The sequence below is a fragment of the Stigmatopora argus genome, chromosome 10 (genome assembly GCF_051989625.1).
Source record: "Stigmatopora argus isolate UIUO_Sarg chromosome 10, RoL_Sarg_1.0, whole genome shotgun sequence".
In the NCBI taxonomy this organism is placed as follows: domain Eukaryota; kingdom Metazoa; phylum Chordata; class Actinopteri; order Syngnathiformes; family Syngnathidae; genus Stigmatopora; species Stigmatopora argus.
In genome coordinates, this window is record NC_135396.1 from 18062927 (window position 1) to 18089499 (window position 26573).

Genomic DNA, 26573 nt, shown 5'->3' on the forward strand with positions numbered 1-26573 from the left:
GGCGACCAAAAGACCGGCGACCAATCGACCGCGTACCGCGAAATCCGTCTAATTTTAGTACTATTGAACATCATAGCCACTAGTTATTTTTTTACTTTGTTAATAGATGGCGAATTAGAACAAATACAAACGTTTTTCCATTCCAATATCCTGTTTTTGGGTGGGTTTTTTTTCAGAGGGTTGGAACTAATTGATTTGTTTTTAGTTCGTTTCTATGGGAAACGTTGATTTGAGATACGAGTAAATCGACATACGAGCTCAGTCCTGGAACGAATTAAGCTCGTATCTCAAGGTACCACTGTTATAGATCTACCTTCTTTGGTGCTGAGAGATGAAGCTCTGCCCTGACCTCCGCCATTTTTCATCTGTCTTCTGGTTGGGAGTTTCAGCATAGATTTTGACATTATGAACTTATTTTTCATATTTCTCAGAAAATCAGCGATGTACTGTAGCCGCAAAGTGAAGGATCACAGTCTACACTTTTTGATATATGTACTTGTATTTCTGTATAGGCACAAAAACATGTATTGTGGTAGTAATAATGGGGGTGATCCTACTTTGCGGTTTTTCGTTTATCGCGGCCATGCAGTCGTGTGTGTAGAGCAAGTAGAGTACTCGACTCAGCACACAGCCTAGGGGCGCGTCAGTCTGAGCGTGCGGGCGGATGACCCAGCTTCACATGCTCCGGTCGATTGACCAGAAAGTCCTTAATCCAGGAGCAAGTGGAAGGTGGGAGCCCCAGGTTCGCCAACTTGGGGATAAGAATGTCCTGCCTTATGGTGTTTAAGGCTGAGCTGTAGTCAATGTTCCCTCTAATTTTTCGTTGGTCTGAGCAGAAAGTCAACCTCCCTGAGCGCACCGAGTACCAGTGTGAGCGACATCATCGGTACTCGGATGATTCGCCTAAAGACGTTTCGCCGACGGACGTTTGACAGACGGGCAGGTCGCCGAATGAACGTTCGGCGGAACGTCCATTCGGCGACCTGTCCGTCTTTCAAACGTCCGTCGGCGAAACGTCTTTAGGCGAATCATCCGGTCACGACATCATCATTGCTCGCTATGGGCACACCAGTATCACACCTGCCACAAGCAGGTGCATGTCAATGTTCCCTCTAATTTTTCATGTAAAACATGCTGTAAAACACGAAAAACATAAGTGGACAGAGCTACTGCCACTGGCTGCCGCTTAAACGGCGCCATCGTGGGTTAAAAAAAAAAAAAAATACAAAAAAAAAAATAAAAATAAAAAATCAGATTTTTTTTTTTTTACTGCGCGCCATATGATTGCTGCTGCGCAGAGAAGACGAGAGTAGTGCGCAATTGCGCACGCGCGCAGCTTAGAGGGAACACTGGCTGTAGTCGATGAAAAGCATTCTGACATGGCTCCCTCTTTTCTCAAGGTGGCTCAGTGCAGCGTGGAGTGCGGTGGTTATTGCATCTTCGGTGGATCTATTCAGTCGATATGCATGTCAGCGGGTGACTTTTTGGGTACTAGGATGATGGTGGCCGATTTTAGACAGGCTGGTACGGAGGCTTGTTCTAGTGAAATGTTGAAAATGTCTGTGAAGACTGGTGCTAGTTGGTCAGCACAGGCCTTAAGTACTTTGCCTGGTATTCCAACCGGTCCTGTGGCCTTCCCGGGGTTGACTGCACGTAGTACATGTTTCACGTGCACTATCTCCACGGTGAGGGGAGTGAAGGCAACAGAGTTGCTGAAATATGATCTCAGTTGGGAAAATTGTGTTGCACCAGGCAGTGATAACGCTCCAGTAATGTCAGGTGGGAAAGCTGGGGTGTTGGGCCATATCAAGGAAGAGAACGACAGCATCTTCTTTGCGTGCTGTATTTGCCATTTGTTGCACATAGCTGCCAAAAATGCAACAAATGTCCTACCAGTTGACTTTGACGATGTGCTTGTGGATATTTATTACCACCTTAAGAATAGTGCAAAACGTCTGACGGAGTTAAAAATTGAAGCAGAGTTTTGTGGGGACGCAAACTTCAAGGTCCTGAAATACGTTCCCTCAAGGTGACTTTCAATGAAGCAATGTATTGACCGTGTCCTTGTATTGATCAAGTCTTTAAAGTCATTTTTTGAAGAGGAGAAGAAGAAATCTCCACACCACAATAGCACACTAGCCAGAGCATACAGGTTTCTCTGTAGCCAGACTGCTCTCTGCTACATGCTTTTTCTGAGCTATATACTGGAATTATTCACAACCTTAAACATGACACTGCACCCCTAATCCATAAACTCAGAAGACTGATGAAAGACTTCTACCTGAAACTGATGGTGAAGTTCATGAAAACTGTTGCTTTCTATGACAAAGACTTGTTGGAAGTGTAGGTGGATTATGAGAAGATTAGTATTCCATTTGAGAAAAATGATGGACTTTGTATTGGTGAGAATGTTCGTCAGTACATGAAAGAGCAAGAAATGCCTGAAAAAAAGTGACTGCCATCTTCACAAGTGTGAGAAAGTTTTTATAAAACTGCAGTGAAATATGTAAAAGAAAAATTCCAAATGAAGGACGAATTGCTCAAACATGCTAAGGTAGCTGATCTCAGCATCATCAAAAAAAGTTCCTTCTCAAGTGTTAGGTACTTCATCACATATTCCCATGCATGAAGGCTGACTGTGAGGTTGATGCCTTGTAAGAAGAATTCAGCTGCCTGCAAGTTGAGGAGCTTGGAGATATTACAGTACAGGAGAGAGCAGATGTGCATTATGGACTGTAGGAGAAATAAAAGACAGCTCTGGAAACCCAAAATATGCTAACATAAAAGATTGCACTTGGCATACTTTTGATTCCCCATAGCAATGCCACATGTGAGCGTGTTTTCAGTGCTGTGAGGAAGATCAGGACAGGATTCAGGAAATCAATGGGACCAAGCACACTTGAGGCCATGTGCTTGATAAAGATGGACATGCAACTGGAAGAAGCAGCTTGCTATGAACAGAAATATTCAAGTGAGGAGTCATAATCCACAATATTCGAGGGATTACTGTTCCCGCCTGACTAAATAAGGGATTGAAACATGTCAGGTTACAAAGCAACCTAAAAAACACCATTGTCTGTTATAAACGAATCAGTCAAAACAGGCTTTTTTCTTGTTTTTTAAGCATGAGGATGATCCAACTTGTTGATTAAAGCTGGCCTTACCATGAAGCCAGCCAGCAGCATTCCCACACATGTCGATGATGAAGCGCACGTTCAGTTAATCTTTGAATAAGAATGTCCGAGAAGGCATCCACTTCCAAAAAACTTGTCGCAGCCCAAGGCCTGGTTGCGTTGCAGACCTTGCTTGACATGCTTCGCCGGATCGCTGCAGCTTCGCTTTTCAGACATGTCGTAGCTCCCCAATGGGCAGAAGACGCGCCCATGCCGGCAACGGCTTGGTGTGGCTTCTTTCAGCAACGGGGAGGTGGCGTGCCTGCGTCATCTTCGACTCGTTCCGGCTTCTTTCAGCAACGGAGAGGCTGTGTGCCCATGTCGTCCTCGACTTGCTTTGGGTTCATTCAGCAACGGGGAGGCGGCGTGCCCGCATCGTCCTCGACTCGCTGTGGGTTCGTTCAGCAACGCAGAAGCGGCGTGCCCGCCCCGTCCTCGACTTGCTGTGGCTTAGATGAAGCTGGACGTTTAGCAGGCATTTTCAGCGGTGATGTAAAATCCAAACAAAGCTGGAATTGACTCAAGTTATTCTTTCTCCACGAGGTATAACATATGCGATTGGAAACGCAACCCGCTGGAAACAAGGAAAGGCTTGGGGCCGTGTTTCGCAGCTATGTATAGTTTTCGGCACGCCCATTCTTTCTCTGTGGTATTTGCTTCTTCTTCAGCATTTAGAGTCAAAATTTCAGTGCCAAAGAAGAAACGGTGCCCTGACTTCAGCCATTTTCGCCGCCATTTTTCATCTGTCTTCTGGTTGCGAGTTTCAGCGTAGATTTAGACATTTTTATGAACTTTTTTTTATATACTTAGGAAAAAAAAGATGTAGTGAAGCCGTGCAATGAAGAAGTATCACAGTACCTCGACTCAAATTCCATAGGCTGCTAATCACTTTTTGTACCTGACTACTTATTTATGTGACCACCAATTCCTTTTGACTACTTATTAATATTGACTACCCTTTTATGTTGTCTACTAATTTGTTGATTATTCATGTGTGCACTTCATTGTGAAGCTTAAAATCTACCGTATTTACTCGCATATAAGCCACCCGCGCGTATAAACCGCACCCTTAAAATTGCGGAATTTTACAATTTCTCATGTATAATCCGCCCCCTGATTCTGAATTTTTACCTCCATATTTATGGTTTAATAGGGATTACAAGTTTGTTACTTTAAAGGGAAAATCTTAAGAAAAATTATCGCACGTAGTATTTCTGAGATATTGTATGAATCAAAAGTACATTATTCCGGTCAATATCATAAGGAAGTTAATATGCCTGTCTTTGTAAATGCAAAATATCAAATTATTGAATTTCAAAAAAGAAATAAGTCTATCTTAATGAGAACCTGATGCTTTCTAATTACAGATATGTTCTTACCTGAAGTTTAAGATGTTGTGGCAGCCATATTGCTTCTAATGTCAAAATATCTCAATTCTTTTGATGGTTCATATTACTCCAATAGTTGTCACTTTCGAACAAGAAATAAAACCAAAACAGATCAAAGTGGAATTTTGTTTTATTTCAAAATCGAGGCTACTCGCGTCTGGCCAGTCGGAGCACGTTTAACTAGGTTTAAATGGCATCGCCCTAGGTAAGATGGCCGCACCCTGACCTAGTTAAGATGGCCGTGGCCTGAGCGAGCAGTGACGGGAACGTGAGTTTTGTCACGTTTTATGCAAAATACGTACGTTTTTTTTCTTGAATTTTTTTGTTTAGCAAAACAAAGTTTTTGTTTTATTTGTTTCTCTTTACTCTATTTTGAAATAAATGACCGTATCGGCCGCATTGTCTTCGTCATGACATCATCGTGTCATGGCGTCGTTAACTTGCAGTTTCGTGCATATCATGTTTTTATGCTCATATAAGCCGTACCCTCGATTCAGTCATCTTTTTTTTTGTCCGGAAAAGCGTTTTATAAGCGAGAAAATACGGTAATTATACTTGTATAATGACAATAAAGGCAATCAATTTATATAACCATGAGTGTTCAGCATTCACTTTAAAGGTACAATTTCCACGGCCAGATTTTAAGTCAACTGACACTTTTTCAGTCTTATTTCAATGCAAAAAACATAGTCTTATATTTGGGACAAGATGGTGGCAAAAAGAATGCAATTACCAGTCTTGGGTGAGCACTCGCCCAGAAATTTTATTCTGTAGACCAATTCCCCAACCCATGGACCAGTAAAACTGTTCCTATTTACTCGCGGACTGGAGGGTGTTTACGACGACTAAAGACAAAACTGGGTGGGCACAGACGATGTCCACGACGGCTAAAGACAGAGACAGGGAACGCAACATGATGGTGAAAGTAGCAAATCCAAAGCTCAATCGCACTTATTTATAATTATCACGCAGGGCGAGATTGAAAAGGCCGTACAAGCTTTGGAAAAAATGCGTTATGCAAGTCGCTTTTCAAGTGTCACAAACTTGGAAAAGATCAAGAAAACGCATGTATGTAACGGCTCAACCAACAAATATTGAATAGGTTTCTGTGTGGCAACTCCGACCTGAAGGAGGACCAGCTGAGTCAGGAGGACGTGGAAAATCTGGAAACTCGGCATACTCACAGTGCTCCACCAGCCTTAGGTGGGAAATGGTGCTTTATTTTTTGGGGGCTTTGCATTCTGCCCTTTAGTGTACTTGATTTTCACAAGTTTCATTATATATTTGGATTCTTTCAATATCATTTGTCTTTCTCTATTGCAATTGAAGTTATCTTCTGCGAGCCTGGTCTCCCAGGTGACCCGAAACGCAGCTTTGGTTGTAAAAAAAGAGAGAGAGAGACGGAGAGGGAGCAAAAGAGGGGGGGGGGTTGGCTTGAGGGAGAGCGAGTGGGAGAAAGAGAGCGAGCGCGAGCAAAAAAAAGCAGTCATAAATAGGAGTTTGTGCACGGCTCATCTTATGGAAAATAAAGGTTGGAATATAACGAAAACAACTTGGCAGTCCTTTTGTTATTTTTAACTGCAACACTTATTTGTCATATCAAGTGCACACGATTGAGTGAGTGCATCGTGCCAAACTGAATGAGTTGTATTTCCTGTGTGATTGGTTCGTTATCTGGCAACTGGTAATGTTTTTATTTTAGCTCTGAAGGATTTTATGAGATAACTGACAAAACATGGACACGACATTATAGAAGCTTCAATAGTCTATTCTCTTTATTCGCAAGGGAAGAGACAATTTTCTCATGATCTGACTCCAGCACAAAGTGGCCATTAATTTGAATATTAGTGGGGGGGTTTCAGTTACAAAGGAACATCCAATGCCCTTAGCTAGTTTGAACTCATACTAGTGGCGTTTTTTTAACTTGAACATCTTTTGGGACAGAGAGCTCATGATATGGGAGAGAGGGAGAGAGAGAGAGAGAGATCAGTAACGCATACACCATTTTTTTCAATTATTTCATGCTTAACATCGATTGTCATCATACGTCTTTTATTCACACTCCTCTTCATTGCATTGGCTTGCTTTGGACCCATTGTGTTTCCCTTAATTCTGCACTGACTCATGCAACAAAATAAAAACACGGGGGAAAATGGAACGCTCCGCCCAGTGCTCGTAGTTCTTTTCACGAGGGAGATGTGGCGAGAAAGGGAAGGAGAGGGAGAGGGAGGGAGAGAGAGTTTTCAGTAACGCGTACACTACTCATTTGTTTCAATTATTTCATGCTTAAAATCAATTGTCATCATACGTCTTTTATTCACACTACCCTTCATTGCTTCGGCTTGCTTTGGACCCATTGTGTTTCCCTTAATTCTGCACTGACTAATGGAATAAAATAAAAATAAAAACGGGAAAAAATGGAACGCTCCGCCCAGTGCTCGTAGAGTTCTTTTCACGAGGGAGATGTGGCGAGATAGGGAGGGTGACAGGGAGAGAGGGAGGGCTGGAGGGAGGGAGGGAGGGAGGGAGGGAGAGACAGAGAGAGAGATCAGTAACGCGTACACTACTCATTTTTTTTCGATTATTTCATGCTTAATATCGATTGTCATCATACGTCTTTTATTCACACTACCCTTCATTGCATCGGCTTGCTTTGGACCCATTGTGTTTCCCTTAATTCTGCACTGACTAATGCAATAAAATTAAAATAAAAACACGGGAAAAAATGGACCGCTCCGCCCAGTGCTCGTAGAGTTCTTTTCACAAGGGAGATGTGGCGAGAAAGTGCGCTGAAATCATAAGCAGCCTCGCGTCCACCTGGCTGTCTCGTATGCTCGTATGTCAAAATGTGTCTCATGTCTAAATGTAAATATTTCCTCAGAATTTTACTCGTATCTCAAATTCCTCGTATGTCGGGGCACTCGTATGTCAAAGAATTACTGTACATCAATTCACAATTGCTGAGCTTTGTCAGTGGCCTGTAGAAAATGTAGATCTTGGAAGGTTAACTCATTGAAAAGTAGATCTTGGAGGAAAAAATATTTGAACACACCTGATCTAAAGGATGCACAACCTAATCACTGCCTCTACTGTAGCGTCTATTTTATGCGACTTATAGCGCGGGAACTAGGGTACTCGAAAATGGGAGAAATCATAAGAAAAGGAGAAATCACAAAGAAAACTGAGTAAAACGATCTGAACTGTGTGATACCTGGACACTAACTGAGCGGATAGAGGAACAGGGGGAGATGCTGTAAAATATGCTGTGGTACCTCTACTTAGGAAATTAATTAGTTCCAGAACTTGTTTTGTAACTTGGATTTTTTTTTTTGTAAGTAGAGCAGTAATTTATATGTAAATTATGTAATTCAATCAATGGTCCTCAAAAAAAACGCCACTAAGCCCTTTTTAACATAATCAAAGTGTCCCAATTTAATTTGAAAGATGTGAGAAACACAAAAATGAGAGCAAATGATAACAATATTATTAATGTATTAAAATAATGAACAAATATGTCAAAAACATTTCCTATTCGTGCAGATGCATAAGTTTAAGGAGGAAGCTAACGTTAGGCAACAGCCACACATGTATATAAACAACTTCAAATTCAAAACAACTTAACATTAAATATAACTTGCTTTATTAGTCATGGATGGATAACAGGGCCCACTTTCATTTCAATATCTTTTGAAATTGAGGTGCTGACATGGATGTTTGCCTTCCCAACTATGGTCATTGCAACTTTGTATCGGGGAAACATGCCTGCATATTCTATGATGAGGTAAGCAGCTGGAAAGTATTGTCATATTTTTCTTATTGGATGAGATAATCACTGTGGGTTTTGGGTCCCATGTTTGTAGAATTCCAAGCATTATGAGTTGCTAAACTACAGTGAGCATGGTACTACAGTGGACAACGTTCTTTACTCCTGTGACTTCTCTGAAAAAGCTTCGCCGTCACCACCCAGTGGGCTCGTATCTAAAGTCCAAGGCATCATTCGTAAGTTCATCACATTCATTCAAGCTCTTGTGATGTGCCTCAATCTTTTCTAGGTCAATGCTTTCGTGAAATAAGCACAGATTTTGTCTATTTTGTTTTGTTTGATGTAGGCCGTAGCAAGAAGTGGGTGAACGAAGAGGAACCCCCTGTTGTGGGTTTGCTCCCAGCTGGTGGTGTGATGAGCAGCCAGCCCCAAGGTGCCTTGGAGCAGATTTGCAGCTGTAAGACAAGCAGCTCAAGCATGATAGGAGGTAGCGGAGCAGGGTGGGAGGGCACAGCTATGCTGCACCATGGTAGCTACCTAAAACTTGGTTGCCTCCAGTTTGTGTTTAGCATCACAGAGTTTGCTGGTAAGCAGCCCAAGGAGGAAGATAATGTTATGCCTAATACATGCTGCAGCAGCACTTTTAGCCTCACGCACACCGCAATTCTACCACCTACCCGCAACACTGCCACAGCGAGCAGCCCCTCCAGTCAGGATGAGATGGAGTTAGCACCTTCTGACCAACTGAACTCAAACAATGTCCCATAATTCAAAAGAGGAAATACGCCTCATTTTGTTTTGTTGTTTATTTTTTATTTTTCAATAAAGGTCATTGTAAATGATTTATCTATTTGCATGAAAGTGAGAGTATACTTGACATTCTCTGCTATTTTTAAATGACTGACATCACATTTCTTTTAATGTTAGACCGACTGTGCAAAGAGTATTGGTCTATGGTCACTTTCTATGCCATTATGTTATGTAGAATGTAACCTTACTTCGTCAGTCTGTTTAGCATAAATGTCTCATTTAATGTTTTCACTAAGACACATTCTTATTTCTTAGGCTTTCATTGGCACAGATAGTTCTATTTGTATACAAAGTACACTACCGTTGGAAAAATTTAGGATCATGTAAAAAAGTCTTCATTTTGGGGATAGGGAAGAGCACCTTGGATGCGTTAACGACCATTTAAATCAGGGGTGGCCAACCAGTCAGAGACTAAGAGCCACTTTTTTTACTGTGTTACTGCAAAGAGCCACATCATACATGGGCACACACAGACCTCTGCTCAGCCAGATTTATTGAAAATGACCCACAGCAAGATAATGACAGTTATTTTTTTCAACAGTTAACATTGTGTGCACTGTCACACACACACACATAAACTCTCAGTTAAAGCAAGTCCACAAACAAAAATATAACAATTTTCAATGACATTTTTCTCTTACTATGCTGCTTAGTGGGACTTCTGGCATTCCTTGTCCTGAACAATCCTCCTCAAATCTGGCTTGTATTCCGTTGTTGCCACTCGAAGCAACTCTTTCACATGAGTGTCAGTCAAAACAGATCGATGCTTTGATTTCACATGTTTCAGGGTGGAAAACACAGACTCGCAGACGTACGTTGACCCAAACATCATTATGAGCATTATTTGTGGCTAATAGTGGCGTTTGCGGTCGGACAGTGGCTCCGTACAGCGCCGTATGTGGCGATAGTGCGGTATTTGCTGAAGTTGGTGGATCTCGTGAATCTAGCGGTCGGGTAAATTAATCTCTTGAATGGGGTTGTTACGGTGTGTTTGACCATGGTTTACACTTACGCCTTACGCCAGAATATCGCTTAAAGAGCCGCATGAAATCAGCCAAAGAGCCGCATGCGGCTCTAGAGCCGCGGGTTGGCCACCCCTGATTTAAATGTTTGGTTGGGTCACTCAGAAATGCTCTTATTTTGAAAGAGAAATTCTGTTTTTAAATGACAATGATAATTTTTTGATCTGAAATACAGTCTAGATTTGTAAATGGGATAAAAGCTGTTTTTCATTTAAAAGCAAGGCATTTCTAGCGACCCCAATTGGTAATGTACATGCTCACACTATGTTCAGCTGTAAATATGTCAATGCCTCACAAGTAGAGCAGTTTTGCATTTCACACAGTCACCATTTTTTGGCTTTTAACAGACTGAGATTTGTGATACTGTGTAGACTACCAGAGAATTTGTGATAGACCTTCTTTATAGTACTCTGCTATAATCCAGTTGTAAATACCCCATGATTTTAGCACTCATTTTAACATCGTGTGCTGCTCTGTAAATAAGCGCACTTTCTGTAACTGCTCATCTTCTCATAACTGTAAATACAAAGATTTTCTAAGTACAAGCTCATTGAATCTGGTGGCCCTGCAACTTTTTTTTGGAAGGCTCATCATTCCTGATCTTTGTAAAACATCTTAGCATTATGTTTGCAGATGTGTTTGATACAATTGAAAATGTTCAAATCAATCACTCATTATACAATTTAAAAAATCTTCAATTTAGAGCAATGTATTTTCTGCACTGGTATAATCTGAAATTATTTGGGGGGGGGAATATTTTAGTCCATTATATTTTCAGAATGTATTTCCCCATTTAATGGTAAAGTAAGCCTAGTAAGGTACGGCCCCACCAGGTGCCAGGGTAGAGGGTATGTATATGTAATTTTTAAAATGAGGTAAACTACGTTAAATTTATGTGAGAACATTTATCTTAAACTATACGTTTTAAATATTTTAAAATTTGACAAAGGTGTGATTCAGCTTGACATCACCTCATGATGCCATTCGAGTTGCTCAACATAACCTCTTGACTTGACTACAACTCAAAAGACTTGGGGATTTGCTTGAGTCTCGGACGAAATGACTTGCAACTCGCTTGTGACTTGGATCAGAGGGACACATTCCATTTTATGGTAAGTGATATGTCTGCCTCATACTATGATCAAGGGTTCCATTCCACGCACCGTCCTTCCTGAGTCGATTTTGCATGTTATAACTGACTGTACCTGTGTGGGTTACTCCAGGTACATACTCAGGTTTACCCCCACAGCACCAAAACATGTATTCTCCATGGATGTGATTGTGAGTCAATTGTTTTTTTTGTGCCACCCTGAGAACATTCTGAAATTTGCTGATGTCACAATGGTGGTGTGGATGATCCCAGAGTGGAATGAGACTCAGTGAGTGGTGCGTTCTCAACAACTTGGTGCTGAACAGGGGAACTCATCCTGCCCTCCTGTATATCAACGGCGGGTGGAGACTTTCAAATTCCTGCGTGTCCTTATATCTGCTGACCTACGCTGTATATTGTTAGTGTTCATTTATTTAGTTTAAGATTTTTGGACAGAACGGAGACAAGACACAGATCATTCTCAGTGGTCACTTCTCAATAGTTGATTTGGGAAAACGGCACCCTCGTGTTATCTGCCTCCAATATTAAAATTCTCCTAGTGGGCGTTAACTTAAACATCTGTTGGGGTAAAATATTCTCAATATATGACACCTTTTTTAAACTAAAGGAACAGGATAAGTAGAAGGGCTATGAAATATATTTACAACGTTTTCTTTCTCTAAACAACTTTTACGATTGTCAGAAAACAGGAGCAATTGTTTATACTGCAAATACCAGAGCCCAATACTGTAGTTACATATTGTCCCTAGTTATGGGTGTGAGTGTGCATGGTTGTCCATCTCCTTGTGCCCTGCGATCGGCTGGCCACTGATTCAGCTTGGATTGGCTTTATGATTTCTTAGCGTCTAATTTTTCACCCATTTTATTTATCGCCAGTTTCTTACCTGTTTGGATTTAAGTTCCCCTTCGGCGGTGCTTGTTGACAGACGTTTTGAGGAAAATCGATCTAAAGACAACTGCCTTTGACGACCTTTAATAATGTTTCTAAAATACACTGAACAAACGTCGTCAAAGTGGGCGACCGCTCGACTTGTGAACACTTTCAGGATGTTTTTTCCACGTCCATTTAGCCCAGGGGTCACCAAACTACGGCCCGCCGGCACATTTGGACCGGCCCTCTGAACAATACCAGAGACTTCTATCGGATTTTTTTCCTATTTGGCCTTGAAGACTGGGACGTTTTAATCTTGTGTTTGGTTCATTGCACCCCTGCTGAGCCCACAAATCATCCCAGTGAAGCGGGCCTTCGCATTGCTTCTTTGGTGACACGCGCGGGGAGAGTGTTTCCCTTTGATGGATGCGGGCACTTCCACCGTTGCATGCGCGACCAGTGTTAGCGAGACATCTGGACGATCGCAGGTGAGGGCGGAGCCCTGGGGCCATCGCTATTGCGATGCTATTCAAGCATATAAAAACTGCAACCTGAACCTGTTTGAGAACGGAATAATGGCGAAAAGGTTAGTTCAGAGAAAAAATTATTCAGAATGCAGGGTACTTAACCTGCAGTGGACAAACAATTATTTTTTTGTTCAATGCAAAGAAAAGGCTGTTTGTCTCATCTGTCAAGAGACGGTGGCATTATTCAAAGAATACAATCTTCGCCGGCACTATGAATCCCGTCACAAAGACAAGTACGATAGCGTGCAAGGCCAAATACGAGCAAACAAACTCTCAAAGCTAAAAGTTGGACTATTATCTCAGCAGACTACATTTCTACGCCAAGCTCAGCTGAACCAGGCATCCGTTCGGGCCAGCTTTCGAGTTGCTAAACTGATAGCAAGCAGCGGTAAGCCTTTCACTGACGGAGAGTTTGTTAAGAAATGTATGGATGCTGTCGCGGAGGAGGTGTGTCCCGAGAAGAAAGATACATTTAATGCCGTAAGTCTGTCGGCGAGTACAATCACCAGACGCGTTGAAGAAATCGGGAGTAATGTATATGCCCAGCTGCAGCAGAAGACGAAAGAATTTGACTTTTTTTCATTAGCACTGGATGAAAGCACGCACGTGCAAGACACAGTGCAACTGCTCATTTTTATTCGTGGAGTTAGCGCAAACTGAGATATGCGAGGATCTGGCAGCCCTCCAAAGTCTCAAAGGGACTACAACGGGAGAGGATATTTTTGACAAAGTGTGCCAAACCATGGAGAAGTTGAACCTGGACTGGTCAAAGCTAGCTAGCATCACGACTGACGGGTCTCCTAGCATGGTGGCCGAAACTCGCGGTCTAATAATGGGACGCATGAACCGGGAGTTGGGAAAAAGGGGTCTCACCGCCCCGCTACTAGTCCATTGCCGAATTCACCAGCAAGCACTGTGCTGCAAAATGTTGACGTAGGATTCTGTAATGACGGTTGTGGTGTCGTGCATAAACTTCAGAGCAAAGGGAGAAGATTTTGCATTGCACAACAGAAAGTTAATGTTCCATGGCTTTTTTCCTATGAAGAACCCAGAGAGTTATTTAGTTATTATTTATTTCATAAATAGTGTTATTTATTTCCTGTTTTTTCTGTGAAGAACTCAGGGTTATTTAGTTATTATTTATTTCATTAATAGTGTTATTATTTGTTTCCTGACTTTTTTTCTGTAAAGAACCTGGAAACGGTTATTTGGTTATGTGTGGCTTTCTGGAAAACAATAATTTTTTTAAGCTCCCCTACGATCGTCACACTTTTTCTGTTACAAACTGACACCGGCCCCCCATCAGAGAAGGGAAAAGTTATGTGGCCCTCACAGGAAAAAGTTTGGGGACCCCTGATTTAGCCCCTGTTTTTTTCTGATTTGTGCTGTTGCAATTGTGGCTGCTTCCTCCTCAGCCGCCTTCTCGTTGAAATCCTCGTGTATTGCCAAGCGTTACATTTATTCATGCTTCGTTGATAATTCGTACAGGGTGTACATTGAACAACGTCTAGGACTAGACGTCTAGGACTAGCACAAAGAAACCAAGCCACGCGACGGGGTCGAGTCGCAAAGGCCGCAGAACAACAAAGCAAAAAGCACAAAGTACAAAGCAAAGTATATGGGATCATTAAGAATCATTAAATCAAATGATTAAGTCAGAAAAGCAGCAAAAACACAAAACGAGTAACAGCGGACGGAGCGACCGCTACCGGCTACCACTTGAGCTGCGCCATCTTGGTTGCAGTAGCAAAAACGGATACAGACTCAAGAAAAAGACGTTGTAGAGTTGGATAAAACTAGAACCACACACAGGAAGTCTTCCACAAGATGGGTAACTTCTGCAGACTGTGACCGAGGTTGAAAAAATGCACTCTTCCAAGCTTATCCGCAGTTCCTCAGTAGTCTGGATCTGAATAATCAACAGTAGTAGAGTAGAACCCCTCTACTCCGTTTCCGGCCTGGTAAGCGCCGACAGCACTTCCATCTTATCCCATAATGAAATGGTTGGTCTGAAGCATCGCTTCTTCTCCCGGCACTTTTGTCCAGGTCCGAATTTCCAGCGGCATTGAGGTGTTGCTCCTTCTGCTGCGTATTGTTCACAGCTAGTCCCATGTATATGACAGCGTAGGCATGGCTGAATGGTTCCAAAAAAGAAGTAGCAGAAAAAAGCCAGGCTAACAGAACAAAGAAAGTTGCAAAAACATTAAATTAAAAAGTATAAAATACAAAGTAAAATAAAAAGGAATGTATTAAGAAATATTAAAATGTAATAAAAAAAGATAGAAAGGCTGTAAAACACGAAAAAACAAATACGAGTGGACATTGCTACTGCCACCGGCTGCCTTGTGATGGCGCCATCTTGTATACTTCTTTAACTGCCTTACAAAACCGATTGGCCTTAGATATGTTGATGGCTGAAAAGGGTGGCGTTTGTTCTATGTTTGCTGGTCAATGTTGTACTTCCATTTCCAATAAGACAGCTCCGGACGGTAAAGTTACTGTTGCTTTTAAAGGACTTAATGAATTGGCTACACAATTAAAAGAATGATCTGGTATTGCCTCTACAATTTATGATTGGTTTGCAGGTGTTTTTGGTAATTGGAAAATTTGACAGTTTCTGTACTAGCTCTTCTTCTTTATTCTTGTTTTTACTTCTTAGTTGCTGTATTGTTCCATGTGTGAAAGCTATGATTAGGAGATTTATTTATAGTATACTATGGAAATTTTGCATTCATCATTGAGGACTGACAAAATTGTGAACGGGTTAGGTACAGCCTTGACAGGTGTTTCTACATTATTATCTAAGGTCATGTACCAATCGGACTTGGGCAGGAATTGCTTTCTTAATTGGAAAAAATGGTGTTCCATTTTTTCATCTACTTTCTACATGTAGCATTTACAATGTCTTTAGCTCTGTGCGGAGTTGTGCTCGATGATGGCACTACGGGAGAAACCACATTTATGGTTCTCGGCGCCAACGGAGGAACACAGAATGACACGTCCTCTATCCTGTTCATTATTGGAGCTGAACTGGTGCAAAGGTCCAGTCCTTCAAATTCCTGGGGGCCACTTCACGGACAAGCTCTCCCGGTCTCTCCATTTCCTGAGGGTACTCAGGAGGAACAACTTGGACACTAAGCTTCTGATAACCTTCTATAGAGGCACTGTGGAGAGCATCCTGGCATACTGCATTATAGTGTGGTACGCTGGAAGCACGGCAGCAGACAGAAAAGCCATGCAGAGAGGGATCAACACCGCCCAGAAGATCATTGGCTGCTCTCTGCCCTCACTGGATGACATTGCCAGCCCTCGCTACCTCAGCAGAGCCGGTAACATTGTTAGGGACCCATACCACCCTGGTCACAACCTGTTCCAGCTGCTGCTGCTTCTTCTTTTTCACCTCAGGCACCTGAGGATTACCCTCAGCAGCGCTAGAGCTGCCACTGGAACACGGAATAGTTCATCCAGGGAGTTGCCCAGGCCGCGATGGTAGCGTTCGGTCATTAAGGCCGGACAGCGGAGCCATAGGTGTTCAGACGACTCTGTTTCCTCGTCGCACAGGCGGCAGCGATCCGAGTCGGATTTCCCCATAAGGTGGAGCCAACGGCGGAGCAGGGGGTGGTGTCCACTGCGGAAACGAATCAGGTCTGTGCGGTCTCCTTTCGATAGGGCAAGTTCTTTCTCTGTGACTTTCATAGTGTAGGTCTGCAAAAGGCGGGGGTGGGAGAGGGGGGAGCGATCTTCACGTTGGATGATGGCGCGTCTTGTGGAAACGAATCAGGTCTGTGCGGTCTCCTTTCGATAGGGCAAGTTCTTTCTCTGTGACTTTCATAGTGTAGGTCTGCAAAAGGCGGGGGTGGGAGAGGGGGGAGCGATCTTCACGTTGGATGATGGCGCGTCTTGTGGCTGCGTCCGGGGAGGTATGGGTTTGGTCATCTGACGAGCCAAGTTTAGCTAGGGCATCGGCCAGGTCGTTAACGCATATGTTGCAGTGGCCCGGGATCCACAGTAGCTGTAGTCGCTTAGGCGGAGGGAAAAGGGCGATGTCACCCTGAAGTCTCTGAATGGCGGGGTCTTGCGTGTGGGGGTTTCCCATAGCTTGGACCAGCGATTTGCAGTCACTGAGGATGATTGATGTCTGCCAGTCTGCTGTTTCCCTCAGCCAGGAGAGTGCCTCGGTCAGTGCCACTTTTTCAGAGTGGTAGGAGCTGCTGCGGGCGCCAGTGGCACCATGCCATTGGTGGATGATTGCAGTGCCTTCTTTGGTGGATCCATCTGTGAAGATCTGTAGGTCCGGTTCACCCATGCTTCTGATGAGCTCTTCGGCCTTATCTCTTTGGATGATGGTCGGCATGTGTTTAGAGCAGGGGTCTCAAACTTGCGGCCCGCGGGCCAACTGCGGCCCGCGGGACGATAATTTGCGGCCCCCGTCTTAATATGAAAGATCGATTTTTTTTTTTTTTTTTTTTTTTTTTTTTTTTTTTTTTTTTTTTTTTTTTTTTTTTTTTTTACCCCTTTCCCCATGATGGCGCCGTTTAAGTGGCAGCCAGTGGCAGTAGCTCTGTCCACTCATGTTTTTCTTGTTTTACAGCATGTTTTACATGAAAAATTAGAGGGAACATTGACATGCACCTGCTTGTGGCAGGTGTGATACTGGTGTGCCGATAGCGAGCAATGATGATGTCGTGACCGGATGATTCGCCTAAAGACGTTTTGCCGACGGACGTTTGACAGACGGACAGGTCGTACTAGTATTTGTTAGTTTAATGATTAAATACAAATACTAGTATTTGTATTTAATCATTAAACGCTGTTTTCAGCTGGATTTGACCGAATTTGAGAGCATTTTGAGCCGTTTGGCGAATGGACGTCTATAGACGTTTTTTTGCCTCCATCGCGATATCATCCAGTATTTGTATTTAATCATTAAATGCTGTTTTAGGATGGATTTGACCCGATTGCTGTCATTTTACGGCTCGGTTCTGCTACATCTGCCTGCCCAAGAGTGCTTATTCCCGGACTGCCATTGAAGGTAGACGAACATTGATTTTTACTATAATTTGGACAACACCGGCGGCGGGCCGGATTAAAAATCCTAACGGGCCGTATATGGCCCGCGGGCCGAGGTTGAAAAACTTGTACACACACGATCCGGCGGGGCGAGCGTTCGAATCCCGTTTCGGCGAAACCTCCGTTCGGCCGAATGAACGTTCGGTGGAACGTCCATTCGGCGACCTGCCCGTCTGTCAAACGTCCGTCGGCGAAACGTCTTTAGGCGAATCATCCGAGTACCGATGATGTCGCTCACACTGGTACTCAGTGCGCTCAGGGAGGTTGTCTTTCTGCTCAGACCAACAAAAAATTAGAGGGAACTTTGGTTCGGAGCTGAATGAACCAATCACGGTGAGGTATACGGCTCTGGGGGGCGGGACATCGGCCGGGCTGTCCAGTGCCTCGCTCACTCACTCATTCATTCCTCCAATCAGCTGGGCGGAGGAGAAGCCGTGAGGCCGATCACTCCGCTCGGCGCGCACACTCCTCCGCTGCTCTCAGCATAGAACTGAATGAGGCGCTATGATCCGTGATCCAGCCTGTGTCAGTGTCTGTAGCCATCTCCGCGATTGAAACGGAGAGCGAAAGTGCACATGCGCCACAAACCCGCGCGACTGAATGTGAAAGATCAACCCGAGACTCATTCCAAGTGGAAAAACATATTACAGAGCCCCAGAGATGTCTCTTTCAAAGCCTGCCGTGAAGAGAAAGGTCGGTGATGAGCACAGACAGTTTCAAGAAAAGTGGGGAGTGCAATATTTCTTTGTTGAACACAGGGGCACCCCGACGTGTCTCATTTACACTGAAAAAGTTGCGGTGCACAAGGAATACAATTTGAAACGTAATTGTACTATGAGACATGCTGAGGAGTACGAAAAATACCAGGGAGATGAGAGAGCCAACCAGGTTGCCAGTCTTAAAACACGTCTTCTGAGGCAACCGGATCTCTTCAAGAAGGCTACCAAAGACAGTAATGCAGCAGTCAAAGCTAGCTACGCCGTTTGTGAGTTGATTGATCCTGTGCTAAGTGATCCCAAATGGCTCATGGACTTGGCTTTTCTTGTTGATATCACACATGAGCTTAATGTACTGAACAAGAAGCTACAAGGCCAGGGGCAACTTGTCAGTGCTGCCTATGACAACGTGAGAGCATTCTGCACTAAACTTGTGTTATGGAAAGCCCAGCTCTCTCAGGCAAACCTTTGCCATTTCCCAGCATGCAAGGCTCTCGTGGATGCAGGCACACCATTCAGTGGTGAGAAGTATGTTGAGGCCATTTCGAAGCTACAGGAGGAATTTGATCACAGATTTGCAGACTTCAAGACACACAAAGCCACATTTCAAATTTTTGCGGACCCCTTCTCCTTTGATGTGCAAGATGCCCCTCCTGAGCTTCAAATGGAGCTCATTGACCTGCAGTGCAACTCTGCACTCAAAGCCAAGTTCAGGGAGGTGAGTGGAGAAGCAGACAAGCTTGGGCAATTTTTGAGAGAGTTGACCCCCAGCTTGCCTGAACTTTCCCGAAGGTTCAAGCGGACCATGTGCCTTTTTGGGAGCACATACTTGTGTGAGAAGCTCTTCTCCACCTTGAACTTCAATAAGTCCAAGTACAGGTCCAGACTTACTGATGAGTATCTTCAAGCTCTACTGAGGGTCTCCACTGCTTCCTCCCTCAAGCCAAATGTGACTATGTGAGAAGAAGCGCTGCCAGGTCTCTAGCAGCGAGGAGTAGGCAAAAGAAGCCGTGTTCAGAATATTTCATGTTCAATGTTCCATTCAAGTTCAGAAAGTTAAAGGTTAAAGAGCTGTTAATACAGACATTTGAAAAGGAATAAAAATAATTCATTTTCTCTACTTAGCCAGCCAGTGTATATCTACTGTATGCTCATTAGTATTATTTGGTTTTATATTACTGATTGATTTATTGTTTATTCATCTTTAAGTTAATTTATTTAATTCATTATTTTTTGTTAAAAAATAAAGATATTTGATAACGTTGGAAAGTTTTATCAGTGCTTTTCTTGTGGAAATCCTGATGCGGCCCAGTCTCACCCAGACTCGGCCTCTAGCGGCCCCCAGGTAAATTGAGTTCGAGACCCCTGGTTTAGAGACTGCAGTAAAGGCGGTTTGGATGGGGGGGGGGTAATAGCCAGGGTGGGCAGGGGTGGAAAGAGTATGTACAAGGGGTATGGAGTTCAAGAGCGGTAAGACGGGGAAGGGTCGAAGATCGCTAGTCTGGCTTCTTTTGTAACCGCATTTTGACGTTTTCATGGAGAAGGCGGTGTCGGGGATCAGAAGGAGGCAGCTGGTTCCAGGCATCAGCTTTAAGAAGTGCTTGTAAATTGAGGCGGGATGAGAGGGGTGTAAGATGTGCTTCATGTAGGACTGCTTCGGTGGGGGTACACCTGTGGTGGTGGGTTATGGCGCGGGCTGCTTCCAGTTGGGCAGTTTCAAGGGATTTGAGGTGAGTTTGGGCCAGCCAGGGGGCCCATGCCGGTGCTGCGTACTCTGCGAGACTTCTCTGGGTGGCAATATACACCGTTCTAAGGTCGTTTGGTTGCCAACCCCAAGAGGTGCCACTGAGTTTGCGGAGGAGATTCGTTCTTTTGGACATGGTTTGGCAGACTTTTTTCGCTTGCTCTGCAAACGTGAGTTGTCGGTCGAAGGATACGCCAAGGAAAGTGGGGGTGGGGTTATGCTTGAGGGCGGCGCCATTTTAATGAGGTCTTTGGTTGCCATTTGGCCTCAGCTGAGTCCAGGCTGAAAAATGACGCCTCACACTTTGTGGTGTTAAGGTTTAGGTGTGCCTCAGAACTCCACCTCCAGACATTTTCAACCTCCGTTTGAAGTCTGCTTTCCACCTCCTCTTTGTTCCTACCCCGACAAGCAAGAGCCAGATCGTCTGCATGGGTGCTGACCAGGGTGGAATCGTTGAACTTGTCGAGGAGGTCATTAATGTAGATGATGGATAAGAGGGGCGACAGGACCGAGCCTTGGGGGAACCCTTCTTTGAAGGTTCTGCTCCTGCCGACGGTATTGTCGACCTTGACCCTGGCTGTGCGATTTGTGAGCCAGTTGGCGATCCATCTGATGAAGCGGTAGGGGACCCCCAGGTCTGAAATTTTTTGTAAGAGACCTGTTCTCCATACCTGGTCGAATGCTTTGCAGAAGTCAAAGAAAGTTGCAAGCGTGCGTTGTCGTTGGGTCGACTGGAAGCCATCAGAGATAAACTGTGACAGTCGCAGGGCCTGGTCCGTCGTGCTTCTTCCCTTTCGAAAACCGGCTTGCCAATGGCTGAGAAGCTGTTTATCTTCCAACCACCAGGCGAGACGGTTCATGATGAGCCTTTCCATCGTTTTGCTAAGCGTAGAGGTGAGGGCGATGGGTCTGTAGTTCCCAACGTCTTTTGGTGACTTCCCTTTTTTGAGGAAAGGGATGATGGTGGCCACTCGCCAAGCTTGTGGACACCAGCCCTCTAGCCAGCTGGTGTTGACAATATGGAGTAGTTCGGGGAGGATGTTTGCCGGGAGATTTTTTAGAAGGTCCGGGGCTATGTCGTCGGGACCAGCTGCCTTACCCGCTTTAAGTTGGGACAGCGCTGTCTGCAGTTCAGTATCGGTGAACGGGAGCTCGAGGACTTGTCGCGGTGAGCCGAGCAGTCTGCGGGTAGCTGTACGTAGAGAACGCACTGCTCGTCTGCTCCGCTTGTCACTCTTGCGTCCGCTGACCGAGGCATATTCCCTGATAAATGCTGTTGCCTTGGCTCGGTCACTCACGTACTCCTTGTTCTTGTAGACCAAGGACTCGCCAGATTGTTCTGTTTTGGTGCCTGAGAGGGATTTTACTAAGGACCAGGCTTGTCCCGTAGATTTTGTCTCGGCGATCTTGGCGAGGTGTAAGCGCCATGCGTTTCTTTCGCTTCAGTGTTTTTTTGTTTGATCTGTTGACAGAGTGCTATCCATTCTTTCCTATTTTGTTGGAGGTCTCGACGTAGTCGATTCCTTTCGCGGATGAGGTCCTTCAGGTCCTGTGTCAACCATGGGAGCTCCTTCTGGCGGATAACTTTGACCGGTATTGTAAGTGCTGCTGCCTCTTTCATGTGTTGCACTAAGAGGGAGAGTTTTTCCGGGGCTGTGGCTGCTGCGGAGATTAAGGGTAGGCGATCTATGAGGATGGTACGATACCTCTTCCAGTCATCTTTCGAGAAGTTGGGTCGTACTCTTCTTCGTTGGCATTCGAAATGGAGAGCACAGTTCCACCTAATCAGAATCGGTCTGTGGTCGGAGGTCATCTCGTCGATGGGTTCCCATTGCAGATGTTCGGCCGTGGTGGGGTCAGCGATCGTTAGGTCGGGGGCACTCATGCCTGCTCCTTGTTGGTATCTGGCAGTCCGTGTCCACACGCTGTCATTAAGGAGAGTTAGGTCATGGTCATCGACCCATTGATGGATTGCGTTACCCCTGTGATCTGTCTTGGCAAGAATATCCCAGGTCGGGTGGTGCGCGTTGAAACCCCCGCAGATCAGGCCATGCTCCGTGGGGAGCCGGTTTAACCAGGAGAAATCTTGGAGGGCTGGACAATAATCCGATGTCGCCGGGGGATGTAGGCGTTGACCAGAGGTGCCGCCTGCGGGCGATGGGAATGTGGATGGTAGGGGAAAAGGAGATTTTGCAGACACAGCATTTTTCTTTCGGTCCCACATAGGCTGTGCGCGGAAGTGACGGCACGACGGCATTTCCAGAACAGGATCTGCAGAGAAAGCCTTGATGACTCTTTATCTGGGTTCGGGTCAGGCCGCTACAGGTCCTGTGGAAATTTCGTCGGCAAGCGTTGCAGACCAGTGGTGTGAAGTCATGACGGATCGTCTTGGAGCATCCCGGGCAGGAAGGTCCCGGGTTCTCCTCGACGTCGCCTGCCTTTAGGAGGAGTAACCGGAGGTGTGGGGCAGGGCGCTGCCCTCTGGCAGACGCTACAGATCTCACAAGGCACGGACAAATAAACTTGGAACAGATTTTTTCCCACATCCATCAGGACTCTGAACTTGCGTTAGCACGACACACAATCCCTTCTGTGCAATAACTTTGGGGTGTGCAATAACAACGTGCAATATCTTAGATTGTGCAATATTTTAGAATTTACCTTGCCACAATGTGACTTTTTATATCTTTATGTTTTTTACTGGGAAAACGCACTTTGTGGAGTAGCACCACCAATTTCGTTATACGCGGCTGTGTATGATGACAAAAAAGGCTTTTAATTTTTTTTTAATCATTTGTGCTGTGTTTGTGGTTTAACATTTTTTGTTTTGTGCTGCAATGGTTTTGTAGATGTTCTGCTTTTAATTTCTAGTGAAGATGCCACACAGCCACCATCTATGGCAGGATAGGCCCTCAACTGTGCCCTTCGTTTGCGCGGTAAATAATTTCGTTCAGTCACGTTTTGACGACATAAAGGTCAATCTGAACACAAAACAGCATTTGGCAGCGATCCGATCCGATCAGAATTTTATTTCATCCCGTATTTGGGAAATTTCTTGGTTGCAGTAGCAAGACAGACACAAGACATTGTAGACCTAGGTAAAAAACTGGAGCCACACACAGGAAGTTCACAAGGTGAGAACCTTCTGCAGACTGAGGTTACAGCACAGTCCCTCAGTAGTCTGGAAGTTTTAAAGATCATTTTCTTGCCTAGATCCTCCTAAATTGTCCTATCACCTAATCACTAGCAGCGGAGAGGCCGGTGGGGGGCTTCAAAGCACACAAGCAGCCCAGCAAGCACCGGCAGCTTCTCGGTCTGACCGGGGAGAGATTTTACGCTCCCATCACAATGATGGAAAGAGCGTTCCGTATTCTGCTCTACTGCTCACAGCTGATCCTGCGAGCATGACAGCGGAGGCACGGCTGAACGGCTCCAAAGACGTCTAGGACTAGCACAAAGAAACCAAGCGACACGACGGGGTCGAGTCGCAAAGGTCGCAGAACAACAAAGCAAAAAGCACAAAGTACAAAGCAAAGCAAAGTATGTGGGAGAGCATTAAGAAATATTAAAATGCAATTAAAAAAGATAGAAAAGCAGCAAAAACATAAAACGAGCAAGAGCGGACAGAGCTCCCGCTACCGGCTGCCACTTGAGCGGCGTCATCTTGGTTGCAGTAGCAAAAACAGATACAGACACAGGAAAAATACATTGTACAGTTGGATAAAACTGGAACCACACACAGGAAGTCTTCCACAAGATGGGGAACTTCTGCAGACTGAGACCTTGGTTGAAAATATGCAGAGTCACTCTTCCAAGCTTATCCGCACAGTCCCTTAGTAGTCTGGAGCTGAAGAATCAACAGTAACAGAGTACAACCCTTCAACTCAGTTTCCGGCCTGGTAAGCGCCGACAGCTCTTCCATCTTATTGGGGAGGTATCTCATTTTCCCCATAATAATAGATGGAATGATTAGTCTGAAGCGTCGCTTCTTCTCCCGGCACTTTTGTCCAGCTCCGGATTTCTAGCGGCATTGGGGTGTTGCTCCTTCTGCTGCGTATTTTTCACAGCTAATCACATGTGTATGACAGCATAGGAAAGAAGCCAGGTTAGCAGAACAAAGAAAGTTGCAAAATCATCAAAGTATAATGTACAAAGTCGAGTAAAAGGGAATGTATTAAGAAATATTAAAATGTAAAAAAAAAAGATATGGCCGTGAAGCTGGCATCACCAGAGAATGTCACCACACTAACTTTAACCCCTCCCTAGCCCCAACTGATGAGGACCTTGTAGAATTGATCCCATCAGGGAGTCAGGGCAACAGACAACAATGAGAATGAGGATGAACGTGGGGAGATCTGCAGGGAGAACTTTAGGAAATCTTCAATATGGGTTACAGTTTGAAACAACGATTCCAGGAGATTGATGACAGCATGTTCGGAGCCATTGAATTTGGCAATCGTCTTGACAGTGTCATGTCCTTGTACAAAAGCACATTTGTACAAGAAAAGAAACGGCGGTCGGCATGTTCCTTGTCCGCCGAAAACTGTCTGATTGTCCCTTTTGGCTGTCCTTCCTTTGTATGACCCAGGTGTTTATGATTGTCATTGTTAGGGTTATTAGTCTTACATTATTAATAATAATCGGACACAGGCCCTGTCGTCATCATCAACAACAAAAGCCTAATTGTCATCACACCCAGAAACGTGCTTCTCCATAAGGTGCGTTTTCTCGGCAAAAGACCCAAATAAGTGATAATTTCGGACTCGTAATTTGGCATTCTGCCAAATTTGATGATGGAGTTAGACTGGTGGGTTGGTGTACAGTCGTACGTGTACAGGGAGTACAGAAGAGGACTCAGTACACAGCCTTGAGGGGAGCCAGTGCTCAGTGTAATGGAGGAAGAGAGGTGGGGACCAAGTCTAACAGTTTGTGGTCAGTTGGTTAAGAAGTTCTTTATCCAGCAACAGATGGAAGAGGATAGTCCAAGGTGGGAGAGTTTGTCAGTCAGTATGTCCGGTTTTATAGTGTTGAAGGCTGAGCTATAGTCAATGAAAAGCATCCTCACGTAATTCCCTTGGTGTTCCAGGTGGCTCAGTGCTGTGTGTAGAGCAATGGCAATAGCATCCTCTGTGGACCTGTTTGCTCTATAAGCAAACTGGTGAGGGTCAACTGAGGGAGGGATTGTATTCTGATATGGCGGGCGACCAACTTTTCAAAGCACTTCATGATCACAGGCGTGAGTGCAACAGGCCTATAATCATTCAGGCTGTCAATGGTTGGCTTTTTGGGGACAGGGATAATGGTGGCAGATTTTAGGCAGGATGGAATGATGGATTGTTGCAGGGAACAATTGAAAATGTTTGTGAAAACTCCAGCCAGCTGGTCAGCACAGGCTTTGAGCACCTTCCCAGGTACTCCGTCAGGGCCAGCAGCCTTCCTGGTGTTCACAGACCGCATTACCAGTCTCACTTCCTGTTCCTGAAACTTCAGTGTATTGCTGCTGGGTGGTGGTGGGGGTGTTGAGACTGGGTCTGATTTGTCAGTCTCAAAGCGGGCAAAGAAACTGTTCAGTTCCTCCGCTAGTGAGGCATCTGCGTTAACAGACATATTATTGTTATTGTAATTGATAATATGTCGTATTCCCTGCCACATCTTTGGGTTTATCTTCTGTGAAGTGCTCCTCAATTTTCTTTGTATATCAGTGGCGGGCGGTGCATTTTCTGGTAGCGCCTTCAACGTATCAATCCAACCCTCAAAAACTATTTTATGGCTATAAAACCTCTACTGCAGCTACAGCTGCGGCACATAAAAAATATTCAATAAATTAATGCACAAAATGGGGTAAAATCCACTTCCTAGCAGCATTTCATGATTAAATACAAATACTGGAGCTTTTCAGACATTAAAACCAGGCCAGGGGGTGATTTTCCCGGGAAAAGACAGCGATGAACGTCAATGGCGTACGGGCAAACATTGCCCGAAAATGGGGTAAAATCCAGCCAAAAACAGCATTTATTGATTAAATACAAATACTGGAGCTTTTTAGACATCAGAACTGGGCCCGGAGTATCATTTCCCCGGTAAAAAGACGGCGATGAACGTCGATACGTCCATACGTGAAATGACAAAAAATTCACTAAAATTAGGTAAAATCCACTTCCTAGCATCATGTATTGATTGAATACAAATACTGGAGCTTTTGAGACATTACAACCAGGCCAGGGGGGTGATTTTTCCCGGGAAAAGACAGCGATGGACGTCAATGGTGAAACGCCAAAAATTAAACTGGGGTAAAATCCACTTCCTAGCAGCATTTTGTGATTAAATACAAACACTGGAGCTTAAATACAAACACTGGAGCTTTTCAGATATCAGAAC

At 44.5% G+C, this 26573-nt stretch overlaps 1 protein-coding gene across 2 annotated transcripts in view; it reads left to right on the forward strand.

Moving 5' to 3' along the window:
- phf12b (PHD finger protein 12b) overlaps window positions 1-10711 on the forward strand; it is a 90354-nt gene extending 79643 nt beyond the window's left edge. For both annotated transcript variants that reach the window (XM_077610598.1, XM_077610601.1), the window contains 3 exons: window positions 8260-8342; window positions 8422-8560; window positions 8671-10711. In XM_077610598.1, coding sequence (XP_077466724.1) covers window positions 8260-8342; window positions 8422-8560; window positions 8671-9092 — 644 coding nt within the window. In that variant the 3' untranslated portion in view covers window positions 9093-10711. The remainder of the gene's footprint in view (window positions 1-8259; window positions 8343-8421; window positions 8561-8670) is intronic.
- The last annotated feature ends 15862 nt before the right edge of the window (window positions 10712-26573 follow it).